The 22,704-nt window shown below is 54.5% G+C and overlaps 2 protein-coding genes across 7 annotated transcripts in view; one reads left to right on the top strand and one right to left on the bottom strand.

Moving 5' to 3' along the window:
• Positions 1 to 6,779, bottom strand: part of STRADA (STE20 related adaptor alpha) — a 99,262-nt gene extending 92,483 nt beyond the window's left edge. For both annotated transcript variants that reach the window (XM_048926987.1, XM_048926989.1), the window contains exon 1: positions 6,770 to 6,779. The gene's annotated coding sequence lies outside the window, so the exon portion shown is untranslated. The remainder of the gene's footprint in view (positions 1 to 6,769) is intronic.
• KANSL1 (KAT8 regulatory NSL complex subunit 1) overlaps positions 1 to 22,704 on the top strand; it is a 67,499-nt gene that overhangs the window by 5,596 nt on the left and 39,199 nt on the right. For 2 of the 5 annotated variants that reach the window (XM_048926931.1, XM_048926926.1), the window contains exons 1-2: positions 1,231 to 1,359; positions 9,286 to 10,672. In XM_048926931.1, coding sequence (XP_048782888.1) covers positions 9,369 to 10,672 — 1,304 coding nt within the window. In that variant the 5' untranslated portion in view covers positions 1,231 to 1,359; positions 9,286 to 9,368. Of the gene's footprint in view, positions 1 to 1,230; positions 1,360 to 1,523; positions 1,554 to 2,077; positions 2,464 to 9,285; positions 10,673 to 22,704 lie in introns of those variants that run through there. The other 3 variants (XM_048926930.1, XM_048926928.1, XM_048926927.1) reach the window with 3 other exon arrangements.

Below are 22,704 nucleotides of genomic sequence, written 5' to 3'. Positions count from 1 at the left end.
TGTGCTGAGTCCTTCTAAGCACCGTCTCCTTTCTCACCTAAAGACTCAAACAAGACATCCAGAGGAATTTCTCAAGGTTCTGTGTGGGGTTGCTGAGACAGGAGAACTGGGAAGGAAGGGCAGCGAGGGCAGAGCAGGGTTGTTTGAGGCACGTAAACCAGCACAGCTCTCTGCTGTCCCGAGCCGGGCTGTTTTCCTTGGTATGTGCTGAGCTTTGAGGCTTTGTGTTGCCAGGAAGCAGCGTTTGGCTGGAATTAGAGGCAAGATGTGCGGCGTAAGCCAGGTCTGGCTGCAGAGCAGGCCGGTGCCGGCTGTGTTAAACCAGTGCCAGCACTCAGCAAGCCCGCATCGCACTGCCCGGCGCTGAGCTGCGCTTCAAGCTGTGCTGTACCTGCGCCCCGTGCGGGGATGCCGAGCTGCACCTCCCGGCAGGGCTGCGTTCCCTGCGGAGGCACGGAGGTGAAAGCGGAGTTCTGAGGTCCGGAGCTCCTCGGGTCGTGTTTGTGTTGGAATTATTCATCCTGCGTTTCGTGTCCGCAGCGCGGCCTACGTTTCCCATCGGCCCCCGCGGCCACGCTTTGTGCCTGCGCGCTCCGCGCAGCGGGAGCTGTGTGCCGAGCGCCCCCTGCCGGCTGGCGGAGCGCGCCGAGCGGCGGCCACCCCGCGGCGGGCGGACAATGGGCGCCGCGCCCCGCCCCCACCCGCACTGCAGCGCCCCCTCCCGCACTGCAGCGCGCGGCGGCGGCTCGGCGGGGCCCCCTGGCTGCGGGCGCGCGGGCGGCGCAGAGCGCGCTGTGACCGCGGGGGGCGCTGCGGTGCGCTGCCTCCTCCCCCCCCCACCCCCCCCGCTCCCTCCCTCCCTCCCTCCGTGCATTCTCCGGTTGAAGGGAGGGGGAGGGCAGAGAAAGCGCCCGGCCGCCATTTTCCGAAGCCGCACCGCCGCCGCCGCGCTCTCCCGGAGCGGGGGGGGAAAGGAAGGAAAGCACCGCAGCGCCCGCACCGCTCGGCGCCGGGTCCGCCCCGCAGCCAGCCCGGCGCGCCCCGAGCCGGGGGTGGGGGGGCCGTGTCGCGTGTCCCCCCCCACCCCCCCACACCCCGCGGCACCGCCGGTTCCCAGCGCGGAGCGCGGCCGCCGCTCTGCGCCCGCACCGAGGGAGCGGGCCGAGCCCATCCCCCCGCCGCCGCCGCCGCCGGGGCGGACCCGAACGGGCGGGCGGGTGGGCGGGGGGGGCGCCGGGGCCGGCGGTGCCCGCGGCGGCTGCGGCACCGCACCGCCCCCCCCTTCGTTGCCGCCGCTGCCGGTTTGCAAACTGCGCCCATTTTGCGCGGGGTCGGCCCGCGCCCGCCGCCCGTCACGTGGTAAGTGCCGCTCCGCGCCCGCGCCGCTGCCCCGCGCCTCCCCCGCCGCTGCCCCTTTGTTAGCGCCGCCGCGCCCCGCCGGCACCCGCGGCCCCGCGCCGCCCCCGCCCCAACTTCACCGCCCCCCCCCCGTTCTCGCATTCCCCCCCCCCCCGCGGTTCCTCTCCCCGCACGGTGCCGGGCGCCGCCGTCGGGTAAAGTGCGCGGGGGTCACGGCGGGGGAGGGGGGGGGGCGGCGGCGGCGGGAGGGTGGGGACGTTGGGGGGGTGGGTGAGGGGGGGTTGTGCTCACGTGGTTACTGGGGGGGTTGGGGGGCATCGGCGTGGGGGGGAGGAGGGGTTCCGGGGGGGCGGTGGGGGGGTAGGAGAAGTTTGTAAAAGTAAACAGAAAAAAAAAAAAAAGGGGGGGGGGGGAAGAGGAGAAATTGCATAACCGCGGAGCTTGCAACACGCGCCGTGCGGGACGGGGGGGGGGGCTGGGGGGGTCCGCTGCTGACAGCGGTGCGCGGGGCTCCGCGCTGCTCCGCTCCGGGCGCACAATGGCGACGGGCTGCGGGCTCGGGGCTCGGCCGCGTTCCTCTATTTACTTTCCGGCTGTTTGCCCCCCCACATCCCCCTCCTCCACGTCCCGTCCCCCCCCCTTTATTGTGATCTTTTTCCCCTTGAATGCGGCCCCGGTAATTCCTCCCCCCGGCGGCGCGGGGCAGCTCTGCGCGGCTGTTTACTTCCATCACGGGATCGGCATCGCCGGCTGTGCGATCCCGAGCGGTTCCCTTTGCGGGGCGGGAGGCGTGGGGCCGAAATCCTTGAAAAACAGCGCCGTTCCCTCCGCAGATCCCCCAGAGCAGCGCTATTTCTAACCGCCCCCCCCCAGCCCGGGGCTCTGCGCTTTGCCCCCTCCCCGCTAATCCCGTTTGCGTACAGGTGGAGCACAACGCGGGCTCCGGGCTCGCACCGCCTGTTATGTAAAACGCACTTGAATGACAAAACTGTAGTTTTCCACGGAGCCGGGCAGGACGTGGGAGGAACTGCAGGGCTGTGCGGTGCTCCGAGCCGGACCGTGCGGTGCTGCGTTACATCACAGAACCCCCCCGGGCAGCGGGAGGTGAGCGCCGGGCTGGGGCACAACGCTGCCTTCCGCCTTCTGCCTTTAAACCACATTTATCCTTTTTATAGCCTTTGTTTTCGCGCTGGAGCTCCCGGTTCTCTCTGCTTCACTGTCTCCTCCTCCTCCTTCTCCTTAATTTTCCCGTAATTCGGTCTTTAATTGAGGAGGCTGAGGATGGAGCCGGGGCTCCGTGGGCTCACGGTGCGGTTTTGGCGCGGAGGAGCTGCTGTGAGCTGCCGGGCGCGCAGCTGCGCAGGGCTTAATGGAGAGATCTGCTGCAGGAGCAGCGAATTGTGGAGCTCGGCGCTGCTGCCGGAGCTGATTTGTGATGATTGAGCAATGAGGATGACTTGTGTTCCCTCTCCTGAAATGATACGGCGGCGGATGACCACGCAGATGAGGCTGCGTTGTTTTCTGGTGTTTTTATTTTGTGTGTTTTGAAAGGCTGCGTTGGAGTCCCCATCGTCCCCCAGAGCTCATCTGGTAACCGGAGAGCGGCTGAAATCCTGACATCACCAAAACCTGCAGGGGGGGGGGAAAGCGGGGGGGAACCGAGCGGCTCTCCGACCAAAGTCACTTCCTTTTGCCCTGTTTATAACTGTTATTTCTATGAGCACAACTGCCATTATCTCATGGAGGCTCCGAACAAAAGAATGTCTCTGGAGTTTGGGCACTCCACCCTCCTCCTGCTCAGTGCTGCAGCCGCCGCAGCCTCCGAGGGCTCCTCCAGGCAGGGTAGGAGATAAGGCTGAGGGCCGCCAAAGAGAAGGGTGAGGGCTGAGCGGGGGTCAAAACTCGCATAGCATATCGATGCTGTTGTTTAGCTTTTTCGGATGGATTCTGAGCCAGTTGAGGTATAAATGGGAGCTCAGTTGGGTGGAAGCGGCCCAGGTGGGTCGTGCGGCAGTGGGACGGCACCAGGTGGGACTTGGTGCGTGTTGTGTGCTTGGAGCATTGCAGTTCTGCTGCTTGGCGTTGGGCAGCTCAGGTGAGCCGAGCAGCACCGTTGCCTCTGCAGCATTTTGTAAATACCACAGCCCTGCTCAGAACTTCCAGGAATACAACGTCTGTCTGGAAGGAGAAACAGAAGCGGTGTGGAATCGCCGCCTGGTTTTCCCACCATGCAAGGGGCGCCTCTGAGGATGCAGCTTTCCGTAACAAATAGTTTACAGGGGATGGAGGCTTTCTGCTGCTTCTCATCTGGGCGCAGAGCTGTCACGCTGTGAGTGCTGCTGCTCCAGCACTGCAGTAAACATAATGCCATTAAACCCTGTGCCTTCCTGGGCCCGGGTTCAGCTGTGGGTAAATCCACGAGCGAGTTGGGAAGCAGATGCCTCGTTTCCCTTGTTGCTGATGGCTGCTCACCTCTTGTTTCGAGATGGAGAAATGGGCTGCGCTCGTGGCCACGAGGGCTTTGTTTTGGGGGTGGCTGTCAGAGCACCGTTTGGGTTTTGGGGTGGAACGGTGCAGTTTGGCTGATGAAATGGAGAGGTAACTGCATCTGAAGGGAGGGACGCGGAGTTGCATTCAGCACAGGCAGGCCGTGGTGCCTGGTGGTGTTCAGGCTTCTGCTACAAACTTTGCAAAGTAGAAAGCCGAGTGTTTTTTGAAAATCCCAACTATTTAAAAAGAGAGAAAAAAGTTTAATTGAAATCTATGGCATTCAGAGCTCGTTTGTGTGTATTTTTTGACCTCGGAGACGTGAGCAGAAGGACCTTAGAGAGACTTCCCATCTGCAGCTCTATCCAACCTCGCAGTCTCCTCTCTGAGATCTTTCTGACTTCCTGCTGAGGGCTGCAGTGATGGGAGGAGCTGTGTGGGCTGCCTTGCCCTGAATGAGAAGCAGCAAACGCTTGGGGCTGTACTTGTGCCCCATGAGAAGGAACTTGTGCTGTGTGTCAGCAGCATCTCCAGCAAGCAGCTCCATTCAGGGCTTCGTAGCATCTCCGTTTCACTGCTGCACGGTGGTCCTTGCAGGCAGTTCTGTGCCCTGAGATCTGGGCAGCAATGAAAGCTGAGACCTGCGGTGAAGCATCCCAGAGAACTCCATCTGAAATGAGGTGTTTGTGGAGGCTGGCCTGCCAGTTTGGGCTGATGGAGCACCTGGAGGTGCTCAGAGCCTGGGACTGTGCTGGTCCTGCAGGGTTGGGGCACAGCAGGGCCACTGGCCAGTGTGGCCATGGAGTTTTGGTAAAAACATTTGCCTGCCTTTGAGTAAAGGTGTCCGGAATAGCAGCCAGCGAATGCAAGTGCATCTTTAAAATGAAGAGGCAATTGTGTTTTTTTGTTTAACTTGCTCTCAGAGCCCTGAGTTCAGGTTTTCATATTTCCTGGGCAGTCTGCCCAGATTACACGAAAGAAAAACAAAATCTCTCTGATACCAGCTGAGGGGGGAGACCCAGATTTCATAATTAAAGCTTGTTTTTGGTCTTTGGGAGTGCTGTCACACTGCTGCTTTCTGCAGACGTCCCATTATTTTCTTATACCATGCTGCTGTTTATTTGACTGTAGCAGGCAACTTTGCTTGGAAGCACAACTCAAAAGCAGTGAGTGTTTTATCTCCAGGTGCTTTATTTACCTGCTGAAGCCGTTCTTGCTTGTGATTATTTGACTTTCCAGGCTTCTGATTGGGGAGATGGCAGCCAACCTTGCTTTGTGGCTTTTGCTTTTTTTGTTTTCTTTATGACATCGGACGGATGAAACCTTTTCTGCCTCCAATTATGCAATCGATGGGTTTTATTTCTGTCCAATAAGGTTTGGATGTAATGCATCATTGGAGGAAGGAATTTTGGGTCACTTTTTGAAGTCACCAGAAAACCCCGCAGCTTTCGTGGGCCAGCAAGGGAAAAGCAGCAGCTTCTAGTTTGGTCTGGAGGGCTTTTGATTGGGAGCAAGGGCTGCAGAAGAGGACGCTAGGTGTTGGTGTCTCATAGATGCACATTTGAGATGCAGGAGATGTTTCTGTGCATGGGGTGTCAGCTGGGGTTGTTGGGTCCCTGCATTTCTGTGGGCTCAGATAGCATCGTCCAGTGTCAGAATGAGGTGTAGTGAGGGTTTTATTCCCTTTCCTTCTCCCCATTCCTGGCACAAGGCGCAGGAACAGGAGGTGTTGCTGAGTGGCTTTGGATGGAGACGTGGGGATCTCTTGGTGGGAGCAATCCAGCACTGTTGGGCACTTGATGAAACCAGCCTGGAATTTCACATACAGGCGTCAGGGGTTGAAACTCGATGGGGAATTCAGCTCTGCAGAAATCCAGGGGACGCAGCTCCAGGAGGAGCTCTGCACGAGGCAGCTGTGGGCCATGGGGAGAGCGCAGCCCACGGGCTGCAGGCCGAGGCTTTCCTGCCTGCACGGAGGTCCCCAGTGCTGCTGCACCCATTGCTGGCAGCTCTCCTGGTCTCCCTGTGAGCCTTCTGTGCCCGGTCCTTTCTCCTGAAACTCCTCTCACACAGAACAACAACTTCCCACGTTCTCTCCAGGCCTGCATCCCGAGGGTTTGAACACCGTCGTGTGCTTGGAAAGCCGGTTCTCCTTTTGGGGCTTAGCTCTAAAACCAAGTTCCAGAAGCAGATGGTCTCTAAGTCGGTGTGTCAGAGGAGGGCTGTCGTGGGGCATCGTGACCTGGTGGCTGCTGGGGAGGGCAGTGTGACTGTGTGTGAGGACCAGCCCTCCTCCTGCCTCTCCAAACAGCCCAGCGTTGCCTCCGTGCTTTGCTCTGCTTGCGAAGGGTGATGGTGGGAAACACAGCATCAGTGGAGGTGAAGGTGATGTGGCTCTGTGGCTGAGGACAGCTGTCCCAGGGCTCTGCTCCCTCGGTGGCCATGTGGGGCTCCTGAGGAAGCGAGGGCAGCCAGGCGAGCTGCCATTCCCCTGCTTCGAGCTGCTTGCTGGAGCCTTTCATCTTCCCTCGGTTAATTAATGCTAACTGCTTTGGCAGTGCTCTAGATTTAAATTAAAAATAATAATGATAAAATAAAAACTCAGTGATGCGCTGGTGGATTTTGGGGGATGTTGTGGTGAGCTCCAGCTGCCCCATTTCTGGGGGATGTGTGCAGTGGGACTGGAGGCTTCTGCTGCAGGACCCACAGTGGTCCCAATGCTCGCCCCTGGGGTGGGGGGTGCAGGGAAAGGGACCTGCAGGGTGGGCTCACCAGTCCTGTTGGAGTCCCAGGGCACACAGGGGGTTCAGAACAGTCAGGTTGTTCTTAGAATGATGGTCAGAACTCTTGGAAAGCTCTCTGAGTCCCCCAGGCTGTGTCCACACCAATGACCCTTTCTCTGTTCCTTCTCCTTGTGCCCACCTCCCCTCAGTCCTCAATGGAAGTTCCTGGTGCTTTGAATGGGAGATTTAATAGCAAACGCCTCACTCTGCTGATATCCTTTTCCCCAAAGCCTGGTCCCAGATGATCGTTAGCGTTTCTTCCAAGGTCTGTTGGTAATTCAGTGCTGCCTAGCGCACAGTTTCCAAGGACTTCAATGAAACGAACATACACGCAGTGCCTTTTGGAGGTCATCTTTAAGCTACCAGAACAAAAACTTACTAAGGGAGCCTTTCCAGGCTTCAGAATTACAAATGCTGTCCACAACACAGCGAGCACAGGGAGGACTGCGCTGCCTTAGTGGGAGGGCTTTCTTTTTAAGGCGGCTTGCTCACCCAGAAGAAGAGGCAGCACCAAAGTTTTGCCTTCCGTTTTCTACTTCTCTTAATGCAGCTGAAGTTGATGACCTACAAATTCGCTCCGGAGTGCTTTTCAGACTCAGTGAAGTGGCTGTGCTGGGGAGGATGGCTGTGCTGTGCACCAGGCAGGGTTGCTGTGCTGTTTGGCTGTGGGTGTTTCCTAAGCCGCTCTCCCTATCTTGCCGTGTCATGGTGGCAAAGAGCAGCGATCCAGGACCTTCCTTTGGAGGGCAGAGCGACTGGAAGCGGCACTCCCAGCGTGTGTGCTTTGGTGGGACGCTGAAGTGGGGAAGTCCTTTATTCTGCTGCTCTTTTTTTCCCTCCTGTCCCAAGGGCGTTTTAGCTACAAGTGGAAAGTTCCCTGCAGGTTCCTCTTTGCTTTCTGCTCTGATGAGTTACTGCCATTCTTTATTAATGGGCCCAAGTGACGGTGTAAAAAGTATTTTCAGTGCAATGGCTGTTAAATTTTTAAGGTGTGCAGTGTTCTTGTTCAGAGAGGGTAAGGTGTGTTGATGGCCAAGCAGGCAAGGTTCTGTAGGAAGGGGCTTCAAGGCCTGATCCACACCTGGCATCTCTGTATTGCTGTTACAAAAGCTTCAGATCGTTGTTTATCAGTTCCTCTGAGCCTATCCTTTCTCCCCCATCTTCTCTGCCTGTGTCACGTATCGGTGGGCTGGGCAGCTGGAAGAGGTCTGAGATGTGGACCTGGTGAGTCTTAGCAGCGTAGCTGCAAGTGATTTCATCTCTGCTGGTCTTTCTTTGGGAGACAGAGCCAGGTTTGTGTGATGGAGAGTTGGGCTTTCTCTTGAGTTGCTCAGATCTGACCTGAGAGCAGCGTTCAGATCCCACTTGCAGGAGGACAGTGCCCATCTACCAAGATTTGGAGGCCCGGGAGGTGGAGGATGGAGAGGGCAGAGAAGCAGATTGGGATTTAAGCGTGGTTCTGTTGGCTGGCTTAGGTACCTGCTGCCTGTGGGGAGCAGCCCTGGTGCAGCCGAATGAGGCCCAAACCAAACTGCTAAGTTTTGCTCATTCACCATCTTTAAACTTTAGGTAGTCCTCACTTATCCTACAAAATGCTGTGTTAATTTGGTCATTGGGGTGCGTTAATGAGCAGCTACAACAAGCTTATGCAAATTTATGTGAAGTTAGAGGATTGGCATATCAGGCAAGGCATCAGTGCAGTTCCTTATTGTTGAATTGACATTGGAATAGCTTGTGGAAGTACTGCTCAACTTCTGCAGCACAAGGAGAATGAGGGGAGTGCTGTACTGACAGAAAAGCCTGTCCTGTGGGTGATGTGAATGCTGTTTGAGCAGAAACAAGAAGGCATTTAAGGGGCTGTCACTCCTTGGTGATAAAGGAAGTAGGTAAATGACCAGGAACTCGCTGTCTAAAGGAAAAAAAGAAATGGAGTGTATGTGAATGAAGTGTCTTTGGTTGTTTTTCATAACTGATTTGATGCCTTTCTGTTATGGTCAGTGCAGAACTGCTCTGTCATGGTGTGAGTTAATCTTTATCCATCCCTTTTGAAAGAGAAATAGGAACGGCTAACACTGGAAATCACCTGGCCTGCTTGGAAATGAACTTCTGGGAAAGTAGGCTTCATGCACACCGGGGAGCTGAGTTCCCTGAAATCCTTCAGTGGCTTTGCCAGAGGATGTGGAGTTGTGGGGTTTCTTTAGCCGCTGGGAGTTGGAGCAGATGGAGTTTTGTTCCCTTCAAGGCCTTTCTCTCACGTGTTGCGATTCTCGTTTCTCACTGCTTCTACCTGAGTTGGCAGCAGTCGTAGTGAGGAGTGTTCTGCAGACGTAACGCAAGGATTTTAAAGCAGCTGGTGAGCTGTGCAACGGGTGATGGGCTGTGGTACCTGGGGTGGAACCGTTGCTGAAGGCCTGGAAGGATGTGGGCCTGCTCAGTGGCTGCTCCGGGGGATCCTTGGCACCAGCCCCCCCCCCCCAGGGCCACTTCTGTGTTCGCCTGCCTGGTGGCTCTGCTGGGTGCAGGGCTGCTGGTGGCATGGGGAGGATGCGCTGCACACAAGAGCATGGGGTCAGCGTATCTCGTTGCTATTGCCTTGCTTGCCGTGCTGTCTGTGAGTGCGGAGCTTAACCTTCTCTTTCTCCATCCCTTTCCGCAGGCTGTCCTCGGGAGAGGCAGTGGGAGGCAGTGGAGCTGGCCTCGGCACCGGGAGAGGCTGGACTTCCCGTCTCTCTGTGCTGAATGGCTGCGATGGCGCCCGCTCTCACTGACGCAGCAGCTGAAGCTCACCACATCCGATTCAAGCTGGCTCCCCCGTCCTCCACCTTGTCGCCTGGCAGTGCCGAGAGCAACGGCAACGCCAACAACATCCTCCTGGCTGCCAACGGCACCAAAAGGAAAGCCATTGCTCCGGAGGATCCCAGTTTAGATTTCCGAAACAACCCCACGAAGGAAGAGCTGGGCAAGCTGCAGCCACTAGTGGCCTCTTATCTCTGCTCGGATGTAACATCTGTCTCTTCAAAAGAGCCTCTGAAGCTGCAAGGAGTCTTCAACAAGCAGACAGTCCTTAAATCTCACTCTCTCTTATCTCAGTCCTTCTTGAAAACGAGTGATCTGTTGGGGAGGCAACCGGTGTTGGAATTTACTTTGGAGAATCTAAAAACAATGAGTACTAATAGCCAGCCACCTCTCCCGCAAGCGCCTGTGAACGGCTTGGCCAAGAAATTGGCCAAAAGTACCAATTCAGACCATGAGAACTCTAGTGCTCTGAACGGTGGGAAGTGTGCTTCTCCTGCTGCTGCCCTCCAGGGCATTGACTATAATGCAGGAGGTTCTGAATTGGGGGACTTGAAGGCCGGGTTGACCAATTGCACTCTTCCACACAGAAGCCTTGATGCGGAACGCACGACTCCTTTTAGCAATAATAGCACTGCAAACAAATCTTCCCTTAATTCCACGGAGCAGCAGCAGGTGCTGGAGGGTGGCAGTGGAGAGACGAGGTTGCCTGGGGTTGGCGGTCACTCGGAATTTGGGAGCGGTAAGTTGGAGGAGCAGAAACCTTCTCTGTCAGCCGGCCATCACAGCGCTCTCGACTCCGAGATGAGGACGAGGGCATTGCTGAGACGGCAGGCAGACATTGAGAACCGAGCTCGAAGGCTGCAGAAACGTTTGCAGGTGGTGCAGGCGAAGCAGGTGGAGAGACACATCCAGCAGCAGTTGGGCGGCTTCTTGGAGAAAACTCTGAGCAAGCTTCCGACTTTGGACCCTGTGAGGCATCGCAGCCAACTGATGTTGACCAGAAAAGCAGAAGCAGCTTTGAGGAAAGCTGCGAGTGAGACAGTTACTTCGGAAGGCCTAAGCAGCTTCTTGAAGAGCGATTCGATATCGGAAGAACTGGAGAGATTCACAGCCAGTGGCATGGCCAACCTGAGATCCAGCGAGCAGGCGTTCGACTCGGATGTCACTGACAGCAGCTCAGGAGGGGAGTCTGACGTCGAGGAGGAGGAACTGACCAAAGCAGATCCAGAGCAGCCCCACATACCTCTGTGAGTAGCAGTCCTGCTTTGCTTCCTTCTGGTAGGGTGAGCTGAGAGGTGGCAGGTGGAGAACCTGGGTGTTACAGGGATGTGTTTCGATTGAAGCAGTAAAGGTTAAAACTGGCGCGGTGTGACTTGTGGCTGCTCCCTAGTTCAGCTCTGAGGACGTTCTTCATGCCCCCAGTTGTGTTGTAGCAGAGCAGTCCTGGACACGCTGCCTGCAGCAGCTGGAGCAGCAGACCCAAAATACTGTAACCAGTTGTGTCTGGTTGCTTGCTGGTGCATTGGACCTGTCCCCTGAAACCTTTGTCTCTTCACAGTGGGAGCCTTTGTTGCAAACCAAGGCAGAGTTCTGTTTTGTTTTATGTTTTGTTCAACTGCTCGGGGGAGAGAAAAGTCTCTGCAAGGGTTTGGTCTGGGTGCTGGTGGAAGTGTGAAGCGAGTGTGGCATCTTCATTTCTGAGAGGTTACTGGTGGGAACCTTCTTATTTGTGAGTGGCATTAAATGGTGACAGCAGCCTAATGTGGTGTTAACTGGATGCTGTTTGCATAAGTATTAGCTGTGAGTTTGTGTGTGTGGAGGAGGGAAATCAACATCAAGGAGAGAGGCCTTGACAGGTCAAGGAACAGGAGAAATTCTTCCAAAGAAAAGCATTTTTCCCTGGGAGAGCTTATCAAAGTTGTCAGAGCAGATCTCTGCAAAGGCCGTGCTCTGTGTTTGGGCTGTGTGAAATGCTGCTTGCAGCTGTGCTCAGCCTGTGGAGAACGGCTGCCACTGACTGTAAGCTCTGCAGCCCAAATGGGCCTCTCTGGAACGGGGCCTTATTGGCACCCCCCCCTATTGGGGGTTTGCTCAGATCTCTATGGAGAAATAATTGGATGCATTCTGATAGCTGTTGTCCAAAGCGATGCTTGTGCTTGGTCTGTACTGTGACAAACTCTACTGAGTGATGCAGTGTGTGCTCACTACCTCGAGCATCCACCCAAAAACCCACTCACGTGGATGAATGCTGATCAACATGATGCATATTACAGCTCTCAAATACTGAATTCTAGCTAAACTTCATTTTGGGGTGTTAGCAATTTATCTGGGATGAATTTCTGTATGGCTTGGGCTTCTGTGTGCTGGTTGGATGTAGGGGCACCCTGCCCTCATGCTGTTGGAGATGAGTTCAGTGGTGTTACTCCTGCTTTGTAATGCCTGCAAGCTGTTGGGATTAGTAGCAAAATGGAGTTTATTACTACAGCAGTTACTAGAGGCAGCATTTGACAAAGTTCTGTGTCCAAGATAATATTAAATTTCCTATATTATGGGCTCGTGTGTTGTCTAGCAAAGTGAAATTTCCTTGCCACTCATCCTAATCCCAAGTGGAAGCGTGGTATTCAGAGACATGATGCGTGAAATCCTGTGCTGACTTCTCTGCCCTCTGTGTTAGTCATGCCTGTACGTTCCCCAGCCCTCTTTAAAAGCCAAAGGTTTTAAAGCCAATAAAGAGTGCTCCTTCTGTTGTGTGCGGTGTCAGAAGCTGCTGTGTGTGCCTGCTGGCACCCAGGGCAGGCCCCCCAACCTCCTTCAGAGTTGGTGCCCGTGGGTGTTCAGCATTTGCCTTTGCAGCATCGACTGTCCTGTTGGCAGGAGCGCTTTGACGTTGGGTCTCGGGAGCCCCGGTGCTCTTGGGGCTCAATGCACATCTGTGCTTGTGACTGGAACTCCTGGAGTCAGCCCTGGGAGCTGGTGCATCCCAGCACATCTAAATAGCCTTCTTCTCAATCAGTCCTATGAGCTGGGAGACAGGAAGGGGAAAGGCTGACTTTTCCACTGGGAAGCTGCCTTGGGCAGCTCCTGGGATGTACAGGAGCATTGTTCCACGTTTGTGGGAGTGCAGAAAGCCAAGCCTTGTTGCAGGGATGCTCGAATGCAGCTGGATTTTGCAGCTAGCTGAATTTCCTTATTAGAGGGAAGACTTTTTTGATTGTGTTTATTCATAGTCCCAATAGCAGGCAGTATATCCGGATGGTGCCTAAAAGCTTCTGCCTCATCCCTTGGTTCTGTTCCTGGCTGCTCCTTCCTTCCCCCAGGAAACTTGTTGGCTTGGAGCTCCCTAGGCAGAGCAGTGCTGTGAGTGCTGCCCTGCAGCCTGCTTGCAATAAGTGACTGCATTTCCTGTGGGATCCAAGTAGAAGCATGCAAAAGAAACAAAGACCTGTTTACATCAAGCTTAGATAAGAGCTGACCTTTGAGTTTTTCTGGCACAGTGGCATTCCAGAAACGGCATCTGGTCAAGGATAGACGTGAAGCATTTGTCCTGCTGTGTCCTGCCTGCTCCTGCCCGTGGAGCAGGGATTGCATCCTTCCAGTACAACTCAGGAGGTCCTTTGGAGCACTCCCAGAGCTGCTGCCTGGGAAGGTGCTGTCACTGAGGCAGATAACCAGGCCGTCGTGTAATGCATAAACAAAGCAGGGAGGTATTCGTTACACCTTTTTTGGGAAGCCCTGCCAGCCCTGGGCTTGGTTTAATAAGGCACTCTGGAGTCTCACGCAGCTAATGCAGAAAGAAAGGGCGTGCAGGTTGGGTTTCTTCACAGTGCATTTACACTAAGGTGGATGGGGGACCACTGCACGGTTTCATTTGCTCCCGGATTAATGATCCACAACCACGTGTGTCTGTAGCAGCTGCCTTCCTCAGGCTGGTTTCTTTGTGTTGCATTTGGCTGTGGATGAGTTTCATCAGAACTCTGCAGCTATTTCTGGCTGATGAGTTACCTGCGTCAAGCAGCCCTGTGCTCATCAGCTGGGAAGCGATCGGTGAGTTACCCTTGCAGTCTCCAACCTGGGGCTGAGATTCACAGATTCACCTGAAAAGGTGATGGAAGGAAGTCCTGGATGGGAGCTTCACTTATTTAGTTCAGACCTCTCACCTGGCGGTTGCATCAAGCTGCCTGGGGCGAGCTGAGGGCTTCACCGACCAATTGCCAGCAGCTCTGCAGGCTCAGGCAGTGCCCTGGGTGCAGCCTGGTGGTTGCAGTGCCTGCAGTCAGGATGCTGGAGCACGGCTTTGTAATTATCCCGTGTCATAGTGGGAAATCCGAGCGCCTTCTGCACTGCAGTGTTGCAGTGAATCACTGCACAGCTGGTGTGCTGGCTCCTCCTTGTGCTGCCTGGCTGGGCTTGGAGGTAAGGAAGGTGTTTTGCTCCTGGGCATGGCAGCCATTGGTGGCTGTGACCAGTGCATCAGTTGGCTGAGCAATCAGAATTCTGAAATTCTGGTTTTTCTCCCTTCCTTTTGTTTTCCAAGTGTGAGTGAGATAAGGTGGCCCCTATGGCCAGGCCTGTAAATAACACCTCTGTGAGAGTGGCATGGGGCAGATCCCGCGCTGCACACTGAGGAAGCTTTCCCTATGGATCACCAACGTGTTTTGCTCTCATTTACTTAGAACAGTTGTCAGTTCATCTCTTTATGACATTTTGTCACTTCCTGGCTCGTGCTGACGTGGTGTGTTTCTTATCCTTGATTTCCAGCTGTGTTTGTAGGTCTTGGCTTCAGCACTGCTCTTCACCCGTTTGTGAGCATCTCTGTGTCAGACCTGAATTGCTTGCAATCCCTTCTGCTCAGCAGCAGCGCCATTGGTTGGGGTGATGCCCCTCAAACGACTTTCACCTGGGGAGGGGGGGAGAGAGAGAGCAAATCCTGAGCTGTGCTTGCTTTGCATGTGCAAGCAGAAGAGCAGAGAGCAGTTCATTGTTCAAAAACGCTTAATCAGGTATCCAGAGTAAGTAGGACACTCTGCCAGTCCCTGTTGCTTTTAAGAAAAGAGGGCACACGAGAACACTGCTTGGAAAGGATGGTAAGGAAAAATGAGTGTTGTTTCTCGTAGAAATCACGGCCATGCACACCTTGTAGAGGTGCAGGGGATGCTGAGCACGCTGCTTGACTTTATCCCAGCTTGGTCCCTGCCGTATGCAGGGTTTGGGTGTCTGCTCAGTGCTCACGTTGCTGCCCGCAGAGCTCATTATGGTAGTGCTGGCTTCCATCCTAAGGGGAGTTTGATGCCTTGGGTTAAATATATCTTTCTGGGTTGAAGTTGTGTCAGAGGGGGAGGTCACAAGCAGAGGGTGCTGGGCTCGGGGGTGGAATGCAGCAGAGCAGCTTCCTTGCAGCATTCTGAGTGCACTGGAGGCATGCTGACCTGCAGGTGCTGCCTGGAGCTCCAGCAGCAATCCTTTGGGGTCCTGCACGCTTTGTCTCTGCAACCCTGACCCAGCGGGACAGCGAGGAGGAGTGGGCTCTCCCTCAGATGTGGGTGATGCGTCGGACGGGTTTGAATAAATATTTGTGGACTTTTCATTGGAATAAGTCCATCGTGGCATCTGAAGGAGCAGAACAATGTTTGTGAATGCGGACTGGTGTTACAGGACTGGCGTGGCAGCTTGTCTGCTTTCCCAGAGCCTCCTGTGAAGCTGCAGTTAGCATTTGAGCAAAGGGCAGGGGCCCTGTTTGGAGCTGATCTCAACTGCTGAGCTCTGAAGCACCCGTCTGGGGGATGGAGAGCCAACCTGGGTTGTGATGCACCGCATCTGTAAGCGCAGAGATGCGTTTCTGTCCTCTCTGAAGCCGATCCAAGATGAAAAGTAGCAGTGCCTGGCATGAAAAAGTGGAGGAACGGTAAACGTGGGCTTCCTTAAAGAGACCGCAGAGGTGAGCTTCGCAGATGTGCTGCTTCTCCCTGCAAGACTTTGGCTTTCATTATGCAGCAGCGTTGGCTTCTTTCCCCCTCCTTTGTTCTCTCTTCCAGCAGCTCCGTTCGCTGCGCTCCTTCCAGCCTGGGAAAGCATTTCTCTTCCTTTGCTCATTTGCCCTCCACTCTCCTCTCCCCCAACTTTTCCACCCTGGCTGAGAGCATCTCCTTCCCAAGGCTTGGAGAGCTGCGTGGCTCTGCTGGGCCGTCCCTGGAGCTTAGACCAGATGGAACTTCAGCACCAACCCGGCTATGACTTATGTTTCTGAATGAAGGGACAGACAGACAGACACGTGCCTTTGCCTGTTTGTGGTCTTAGTGGTTAGTGATTCAGCCAGGAGGCAGAAGCAAGCTGCCGTTGGGTCAGTTGGAGTTGCCTGTCTGGGTCCTGTGCTTGTGCTGGTTCCATTCTCCAGCCTGAGCTGCAGTTCTGTGCCTTCGCACGACTTTCCGATGTGCTGCTGGGCATCGATGGGACAAACTGTTTTGCTTGAGTAACATCCAGCTCTTCTTTCCGCCCTGACCTTCTCTGCGGTGAGGTTGCCTTTTGGACGAGCTATTTACAGGAGATACCTGGCACAGGCTTCACGTGGCCACCCAGCACCGCGGGGCTGCCCTGCTTCAAGAGCGTTCATTTCAACTGGGGCAGTTGCAGAGCCGTGCAAGTGCTGAGAGCTTCCATCTGCTGTTGGCCTGTCTCAGGCTGCTGCAAACAGCCGTGTGTGCATTGAGAGCAGCCGTGCTGGGCAGCATTGAGAGCAGCCGTGCTGGGCAGCATTGAGAGCAGCCGTGCTGGGCAGCATTGAGAGCAGCCGTGCTGGGCAGCATTGAGAGCAGCCGTGCTGGGCAGCATTGAGAGCAGCCGTGCTGGGCAGCATTGAGAGCAGCCGTGCTGCAGCAGCTCATGGTGCTGCTGTGCCTGGGAAGGGGGGGAGGTGGAGGGTGGCTGCATTGAGGCTCGGGAGCTGCCAGGTGAGCACCTTGGCAGATGGCTGCGTGCTTTCCCTCATGTGCAACCATGATGTGGGAGCTGCAATACGAGATGTTCCCTGTGATAATGGTGGCGGAGTTCGGCCGGCACGCCTCGTGACGCCGCTGCTGGAGCGGATTAATTGGTGCTGTCTTATGAATGGCAGAGCGTGCTCTGTCCTCAAGCACTCCACTCTGTAACATATTTGATCTGCTTTAGAGCTCCAGCTCTGTTAGATGCATGCATCCCCGCAGACTTTGAGCTCTCACGCTTGCACAGAGGACGTCCCTGCAGCTGCAGCACCAAACAGTGCTGTTGGAGCTCTCAGTGTCACTTCACTTCTTGCAGAGCCTCCCAGCACGCTGGGCACACGCTGGGGTTGCCCTGGGAGATGTAACTTCATTGCACTGCTCGTTTAACGAAACGTTCTGTATCTTAAAGCAGTGCAGAATCACTGATGCCACAGCAGTGACTTATTGGGCTCAAAATGTTTGGTCACCACATTAAAAGAGAGGAATAAGGAGCACTGAGGTATCCCTGATGCAGCAGAGCTGTAGGCTTGCATGTGTGACGTTTATTTTGCAGTTTCCATAGTAACACATAATGACGTAGAAAATGTTGCAGGACTTTATTTGTATGAGGCAGGACTTTATTAATGGAGGACTGTGAACCTGGGGGGGGTGGAAGCTGATTGTTGTGCTGTCATTCACTGCCCAAGGCTGGGCTGAACGTATCTCACATGTGCTTTTTCACCCCAGCCTGCTTGCAGCTGGAGCTTGCTTCCGTCTCTTAGGATACTGGGTTAAATATTTGGAGCTGCCACCCCCGTTGTGTTGGTGGGGTTTTCTGTGAGTTGAGCTGGATTAGAGCTGGGATGGCTCCATTTGGGTGTCTTTGCAGCAGAGGAGCTCATAGGGCTTTACAGGCACTCAGCAGTTAGTGCATTCCCTGGTGGCTGCTATTTAATGACCAATATTGAGCTTTTGCTGCTTCGGGGCTGATGATGTTACACTGCATTACCAAATCCAATCCGCTCTGGAGCAAGAAGCAAGGTCGGGTTTTTTTCTTCTCATTTGTTTTTAGGGGAGGGTTTATAGAAGTCTCAAAAATGGATTCTTGGAGAAAAGAAAGGCCTCAAAGAGGGGAATTTGTGCGTGTGTGCCTAATGAACGTGGGTTTGAGTTGTGTGGTCCCTGCCCAGCTGGGGGTGGAGGGCAGCAAAGGGTTCGGGTGACCTTGCAGGTAAATCGCCTGTAGGAACCCAGCAAGAAATTGCTGCAGTCCAGATTAGCTTAAACATCAATGCATGAACGTCTCACTTCCGTGTGTCTTATCTTTGGCTCTCTGTTATCAAGTTAGTTATTTAATCTTTCAACTGCGTTAGGTATTAAGTCCTCCAAGGCAATGCCTTGTGATGGGGAAGCTGCTGCTGGCCAGGTGGCACGCTGTCCTCTTCTGTCCCTATCAGCAGCTCCCTGCTTTAGTTCTGCCCATTTAGTCCCTTGCAAAGCAGCAGCTCTTCGTGCTGGGATGCTGCAGGAGCTGCTGGCATGCACGTGCCTCTGGGAGCTGCTTCTCACTGTGCCATGCAAGTAAAGGCACCTTGCGTTGCAGGAAGGGATCGAATATTACAGTGTCAGTGCTTTGCATCCTGGTAGCGTTTTCTTTCTTTCCCCCTCCCCTCCCCCTTCTCTCCTATTTGTATCTGGGTGGCTGAAGCCCTGTGGCTCTGTGACCCACAGCAGCTGGCCTTGGGAGTGCTGGAGGAGGTGAGCGCATGCCAGGTGGGAGCTGCAGCTGCATTGGCCATGGGTGCCTTTCCTGCACCCGCTGAAAGGGAGCAGTGCAGCTTCTGTGCAGCCCAGGCTGCGATGTGCTGCAGCCCCTTCCATCCCCTCTGTGCAGAGCTTCTCCTGCCCCACTGCCCCCCCTGCCCACATGCTGTGGTCTGGGTGCCAGGGGATGGCTGCTGGGCTGCAGGTTTCTGTTTTTTTGGAACAAAGTGAGCCAGAATAATGGAAAGTGTGAGGTGGCAATTGCTGAGGACCCAGGCTGAGCTCTCGCAGTGCTGTTAGGGGCAGTTGTGTGTCCCACCGTGCCATGTTCTGCCATAGTAGCGTGGCTTCAGTGCAAATCATAGCTGTGCTCAGTGTGTGGGGTGGTGGCAGATGTGAGGAGGCCAAGGCTCTGTGTGCTTCCAGCTCTGCTACAGCTTGCATCTCACTGGCCAGGAGGAGAAGATTCCTTTTGAGCAACTACTGCCGTTTCTGGGCTGGGACAGTAGCACAAATAAAAACCACAACGGTGAAGTCTGCCTATTTTTGTGTGAATCGGAGCCCTGCTCCATGTGACTGCTGCTATTCCAGTGCTGGCTATTTCAGAAAACCAAGACAATCAGCCTTCTGTGGGGCTGAGCTCTGAATGCAGAACGCTTGCAGGGCTGTTGCTCCACGTACGACGTTTTGCGGCGCTGCCTTTTCACCGTGTCCGACTGGAACAAGGGAAGGATTCTGTGCTCCTGCCCTGTCATGGGCTGCTCTCCTGTCGTGTGCATCTGATCCTGAATGCCAGAGGGAAGGTGCAGTTTGTGCTGACACAGCAAAAAATAACTTGAAGCAGCGGCAGCATCGCTGGGGGGGCTTGCGAGGCTTTAACCGCTTCTATTTCAAGGCAGGTAAATCTGATGCAGATTAGTCCTAATTGTCATCACCTGAGTATCATCATTTGACTTTGTGCTCTCAGCATGGGTCAGAGCCTTGCCTTTCAGATGAAATAACTCAACCTGAGGTGTAGAGAAGATCCTCCCTGTGCTGATTCATGTTGTGCCCGAGGGCAGCGCTCCTATGCAGCCTCTGGGTCACCCCCTCCCACCCAAAGCACCTGAACTCCTTGTGGCTTAAACCTGCTTTCATTCAGTCATGCTTGTGGAAAATCTTAACTGAAAGCTTTGGTTGCAGACTCGTGTATGAGATCTTAAACTGCTTTACACAGCAGTGTAACTTTGCTTTCTTTACAGCTGCTTTTTCAGTGGGCACGAGCAGATCTCTGAGCCTTCAGAGGGTGAAGTTCCATCTGTGTCCAGCTGTGGTGGTGATGAACGCCTTCACCCTTTGCTGGGAATGCTGCATCTGTCCTGCAGCCCCTCCTGCATTAGAATCATAGAATCACCAAGGTTGAAAAAGAGCCACGAGGTTCACCCAGTCCAACCATCCGCCTATCACCAATAGCTCTCACTAAACCACGTCCCTGAGCACAACCCAAACATTCCTTGAACCATTAGCTGTCCTCTTGCACGAGCATCCCCATCTCCTGTGTGTAAGGTGCATCGCTGCTGCTAATTCTCCTTGTTTTGGCTGTTGGAGCAGTGTTTATTTTCAAAACAGTGTCCTCTGGAGGAGCAGAGAGCTCTCATGACCCATCTGAGTTGTCATGGCACAGCACTGCCTTGTCCCTCCGTGTGTGTGCTGCGACCAGGTGTGCATCAGTTATGTTAAATGCCTGAAACCCAACGCTGCTGGGCTGGGTACAGGTAAGCCCTGATGGGATTAGCTGCTCTGCAGATGGAGCTGCTTGTTTTGCCTGCTGTGAAGTGAAGGTGAGCTCTGGGACAAAGGCACTCCGTGATAAAAGCGACTTGATTCACGTCTTCTGGTGGCCATATGGAAAAAAAAACTGCTCAGAAACCCCAGTAGTTCTCAGCTGTGTGTATGAATTCTCCCCTCCCCGAGGGCAGGAGCTCTGGGTTTGCTGCTCCGGCTGCACCGCGCTCCGCTCCCTCCTCCCATCCTTTGCATGGCACAGCGTGGATCTGAGAGCTTCTGCCCTCAGTGGTGCAGCTCCCAGATCAGGTAGGGGACGAGGGAGACCTGCTGGCACACAGTGCAGATTTCGGGATGAATCCCCAGCACTTGGAGCTGTGATGCTTGCACAAGACGTCAGCGCTCTCGTAGCAGTGACGAAGCAGACCCTGCTAATGAGAAGCTAGCTGCTGCTCTGTTACTGGGGGAATCTGCCGTAGGAATCCTCTTTATTGTTGTGCTCTGATGTTGTGGCATCCCTCAGACCCGCTTTCATCTCGCTCTCATCTGCCTGCTCACAGCCAGCTGCACCCAGAGCTGTGCTAAAGGTTTGCTGTATGGAACTGAAGCGCTTTCCCCTCCCTTTGGAGCTTCCTGGGGGGATGTTTTGTGCTCTGAGGGCTCTGTTGGAGGCGTTGGAGTTCCCAGCAAGTCAGAGTAGTGCTGGTTGGAGCCGGGGGATTTTGGTCCAACAGGAAATACAGGGATGTGTCTGTGCCTGTCCCACTGCCCTTGAGAACTGCTGACCTGGTGCAAATGGAGCATTAATGGAAGTATTGGAGCTCCTCGTGTCTCGCTTCATTTCTGAGAGTTACTGGTCCAAAAACATCTCTTATTTACGTAGCTGATGCTTGCCTGGACAAAGGAGGTGCTGAGAATTGGTGGTTTTGTCCTTAGTGGGGCTTACATCGTGGCTTTTCACAGCAGTGCCACAGCCCTTAGGGACTGCCTGCATCCCTTTGCGGCCCGTATGGGGCTGAGAGTTGAGCAGCAGCTCCTCCTGCCTCCAAAGGGAACATCAAGAGAGCAAGGAGTGATCACAGATTTTTGTAATTGCCTGTTAGCTCAATGCTGGCTGGGCTCAGTTTGAGAGTCCTGGCATCGGGCACAAGAGATCGCATGGTGATTTTAAAGGGAAAGTTTCCCTCTGTGCTGAGATCTGTCTCACTGGGGTGGAACATTGCAGGCGGTCCCAGCTGTGTGTGCTGAGTAGCAATGCTGGAGCACTGCGTGGCAGCCCATGGGAAGATGCCTTGTCCCTCCCAAAGCTGGAACCCCTCTGGGTCTGGGGGAGGGAGAGCACAGAACAGTTTAGCCGTTCATCCCACGTGGCCCTTTGGACCCTTGGAGGCGATGCAGCAATCGACTCGCAGTGGATTGCTCTTTGTTTCTGATACAATTACTTTTGTGTTGGCTTCTGTTGTGAAACGCTTGGCTTCAGAGCTCTTGAATGCGTTTGAAAACTTAACCATGTGTTTCAGGCTTTCTTCTGCCATGTCTGACTAACATCAGAGTGGGTCAGAAGAGCACTGTCCTAAAGCAGTGGGGCTCAGGACCAGCCCTGTACCTCCCCACCATCACCACTGGTCCCACTCATGCCATGGCCATCAGTCACAGTGCTGTGGGCAGCAGGTTGTAGAATCGTATCAATCATAGGATCATAGAATGGGTTGAAAAGGACCACAGTGATCATCTGGTTCCATCACCCTGCTGTGTGCAGGTCACCAACCAGCAGCCCAGGCTGCCCAGAGCCACATCCAGCCTGGCCTTGAATGCCTGCAGGGATGGGGCATCCACAGCCTCCTTGGGCAACCTGTTCCAGTGCAATCTCAGTGGAGTGAGGATCTGTGTTCTGTTGTTGTTTTTTGCATGAATATCTCCAGGTCTTCTTGAGCATTGAGATACGGATGATGGTGGTATTGTAAGCTGTTTCTGTTTGCTGCCTTTGCTTGTCATTGCATGACTGATTGCTGTCACTGCTCAGGTTGTTCACTCTTGTCCTGGCTTCCAAACACGTGAATGCAACGTATTGCTTGTGCATGTAAATAAAGAAAGGAATGTATGGCCTTCTTTTCTGTCAGAAGGTGGAACTCGTGGGGAGAAGAGTCTGTAACCCCATTCACTGCCCCTCTAAAGAACCTCTCCCCCTCAGATGGAGCTGATGGTTTTTGGAGCAGCAGAGGAGGGCTGTGGTTGTGGTGGGAGCTCTGCCTCTCGTACTGCTGTCTCAGTGCTGCCAATCCAGGCAGCTGCTAAAAATACCCCATCTTCCAGAAGAATCTCTTCTTGCAAATCAGAGCCTGATATTAAATAACGTTCCGTTGATGGCCTGGGACCTGAATTAAAGAAGCAGGTCAATAAAGAAGGCTAAAAGTTGAGGTGTGAGTGCATGTGTCGCTCCTGCTCGTCCTGCAGCCCTTGCGTGGGGTGCACGTGCAGCAATCAGACGTCTCTGGTCCGACTGCACGGCTGTGCTCAGGAGGTGAGAGCAGCCTTTGTCTCAGTGCAGAAGCATCGACTGAACCAGATTGAAGGCACCAGGCGAGGGCTGTCCAAGGGAAACAGGTTTCTGGTGGAGCAGCCAACAGTTTGTGCCCTTCTGCCCCTGCCTGGGTGGGGGTACGGGTATGCAGAGTGCCCAGGGAGGCTGTGAGCAGTAGGGGTGACGTGGCAGGACGATGACTTCTGCTTTGTTCTGTTCTTTAAGGCATTACGGATCATGGGGAACCACCTTCTGGCCTGCAGCAATTCTGTTC

Source organism: Lagopus muta, chromosome 25 (genome assembly GCF_023343835.1).
Source record: "Lagopus muta isolate bLagMut1 chromosome 25, bLagMut1 primary, whole genome shotgun sequence".
Classification (NCBI taxonomy): Eukaryota; Metazoa; Chordata; class Aves; order Galliformes; family Phasianidae; genus Lagopus; species Lagopus muta.
This window is presented reverse-complemented; position numbering and strand designations above follow the sequence as displayed.